The 2,939-nt window shown below is 45.6% G+C and overlaps 1 protein-coding gene across 1 annotated transcript; it reads right to left on the reverse strand.

Moving 5' to 3' along the window:
- Positions 1–322: 322 nt before the first annotated feature.
- LOC139874823 (uncharacterized) lies at positions 323–787 on the reverse strand. Its single transcript, XM_071862217.1, has one exon. It carries the CDS (start codon positions 785–787, stop codon positions 323–325), a length of 465 nt encoding a protein of 154 aa, XP_071718318.1.
- Positions 788–2,939: the final 2,152 nt, after the last annotated feature.

Consider the following 2,939-nt stretch of genomic DNA (forward strand, 5'->3'; position numbering starts at 1 on the left):
TAGTCTGTCGCCAAACAGACTTCTGCCGTACGGGAGCTAGGGAAAGTCATCCCTTAAGTAGGCAAGAATGTGCTAGTATTTTACTGTGCGCTTGTAGTTCAAATCATAAAGCTATTCAGCTCTGAGAGGCACATGAAATTGTAACCGAAAATAACTTAATGCTTTGATATAATTGAAAAACGAGTTTACAATAGTGCAGTACACGGTCGACCTACAAAGGTGCGTTGTATAGTAATTACATGCAAGTCTAGACAAAGTAGGTGATTGATCAAGTCTCCTATTTTCCATATTACATGTAGCATTTTTTAAGCGTAGTAGCATGCTAGGTCCGCTTGATTGGATTTCCATTAAGCTCTGCCAGTTTGTAAGTTCTGCTGTTACTGATCCCAATGACCTTGTAAGGTCCTTCCCAGTTTGGCCCTAACTTTCCAGTGTTTTGGGCCCTGCTTGCTTGGTTGTCGCGCCACACAAGGTCTCCTACCTTGTACGTTCTTGCCCTTACGCGCTTGTCGTAATATTTTGAAATGTGCTGATTTTTGGCGGCTTCTCTGATGGCCGCCATTTCTCTGCGCTCCTCTGTGTAGTTCAGGTTAGTGAGCAATCTTTCGTCATTCTCGCCTTTGCTGTATGACAAAATTCTTTCTGTTGGAACAGTTATCTCTGCTGGGATTACTGCCTCTAAACCGTACACCAGACTGAATGGTGTCTCTCCTGTGCTGTTCTTGTGCGTCGTTCTGTGTGCCCATAGGACTTTGGGTAACACATCTACCCATCCGCTGCGCTTCATCCCCAACCTTGTTTTGATGGCATGCACAATGTCTCTGTTGGTGACCTCTCATTGACCATTGGCCTGAGGGTGCGCGAAGGAGGTGAATCGTTGTTTGATATTCAAATCTTGACACCGGCTGCAGAAGGGATTATCTTCAAATTGCGTACCATTATCGCTAACAATCTCATTAGGTACACCGAACCTGCACACAATGCTTTCCCAGAAGTAATCTCTAACTTGCTTACTGGTAATAGTGCGCAATGGCTTTGCTTCCACCCACTTGGTGAAGAAGTCGATAGCTACCACCAGGTATTCAGCGTTTCCCGCGCCCTTTGGGAAAGGTCCCACTATGTCGATAGCCTACTTGCAAAATGGCCACGGTGATACGATAGGTATCATGGGATGTTGCGGCGCTTTGCTGACGGGCGCGTGTAACTATCACTCCTGGCAAACTCTAATCCTTTTAGCTGTGTCAGCGTACATTCTAGGCCAATAATATCCTAGTCGCTTAATTCTCTCAGTGACTGTTCTCCACCCAGAATGCAGCCCGCAGGATCCTTTGTGAACCTCATCGATAATCATAGCAGCCTCTTTAGGTCCTAAGCAGTGCAGGGACGCACCTAAATAAGACTTTCGATATAAAATTTCTCCTCGCAACTCGTAGTTTGGTGCCTTCACCCTGATCTTCATTGCTTCCTTCTCTCCTTCAGGTAAAGATCCGGTTCACAGGAATTCTATGATATCTGTCATCCAAGTAGCTTCTTCTTCTTCAACATATGCGATCGTGATTTCTGGCTCTGTAGACTTCGTGAAGACTTGTTCGACTAATATTTTCTATTCTAGATGATTGAAGGTAAGGGCCGCCAGGTTACTGAGCACATCCGCCGGCTTGTTCTGGCTCCTGGGAATTTGGCTGATCCTGAAGTCGATGAACGCATCGACCAGAGAATGAACCAGAGCCAGGTATGATTGGATGGATTTGTCATTGGCATTAAAGGTGCTGTTTATCTGATTGGCGACTAGCTGCGAATCCACGTAAGCTTGCAGCTTCTTTATTCCTAGCTCTCGAGCTATGCGCATTCCTGCTAACAATGCCTCATACTCTGCCTCGTTGTTTGTCACCTTAAAGTTAAATCATAACACGTATGTATGCTCTTCCTGATGTAGACCTGTAAGGATTAATCCTGCGCCAGCGCCCTCAGAGGTTTCCGCGCCGTCGGTATAGAGGTCCCACAGTTCGAGTGGGGGCGCGGGAAGCTGTTCAGGGTTGTCTATCACTGGCATATCAGTGGTCGTTTCGGCCAAATAATTGGCCATCACCTGCCCCTTAATATCGCTTCTAGCGCAGTATGAGATTTCATGTTCGCCCAACTCTATTGCCCATTTGGTTAGCCTACCCGATATATCGGGCTTATAGAGTAGCTATCGAATAGGTTGATCAGTGAGCACCGTTATCGGATTTGCTTGAAAGTATCTGCACAGACGTCGGGCGGTAACGACGAGCGCGTACACAAGTTTTTCTATGGGGCGATAATTTAGCTCTCTTCCTGATAGCGCTTTGGTGACAAAGTAGATTGGCAGTTGGGCGTCCCCTCGTTCAGCAACTAAAATGGAGCGAACAACCTCCCTAGATACCGCGAGGTAAAGTATCAGGGTTTCGCCTGCAATCGGCGCTGTTAGCGTCGGGAGGTCTTTGAGGAGTGCCTTCATCTCCTGGAACGCCTTTTCTGCCTCGTCGGTCCACTTAAAATATAACTTCTTAGCGCAGTCCTTCATGGTGCGAAAGAATGGGAGTGATCTTTCGGCGGCCTTGGACAAGAATCGCGTCAATGCGGCAAACTTCCCATTGAGGCTTTGAACTTGCTTTTTTGTTTTAGGAGAGGGCGTTTTTTCAGTTGTTTCTATCTTCTTTGGGTTAGCCTTGATTCCACGAGGAGTCACAATGTGTCCCAAAAAAATTCCCTTCCTCTTCTCCAAAGCTGCACTTGGCCGGCTTGAGTTTCATTGATGTTATGCGAGGTGTATACGAAATAGTTATATTTTTACTACGAAATACTATTAAATACAATACGATTTTACACAAGTTATTTATTTATTTATAGAGTGGATATACCTAAACTTTGCTACAACACTATAGGCAGTGTACCTAATCGTACAGTAGTGTAGTTTT

This window comes from Rutidosis leptorrhynchoides, chromosome 11 (assembly GCF_046630445.1).
Source record: "Rutidosis leptorrhynchoides isolate AG116_Rl617_1_P2 chromosome 11, CSIRO_AGI_Rlap_v1, whole genome shotgun sequence".
Classification (NCBI taxonomy): domain Eukaryota; kingdom Viridiplantae; phylum Streptophyta; class Magnoliopsida; order Asterales; family Asteraceae; genus Rutidosis; species Rutidosis leptorrhynchoides.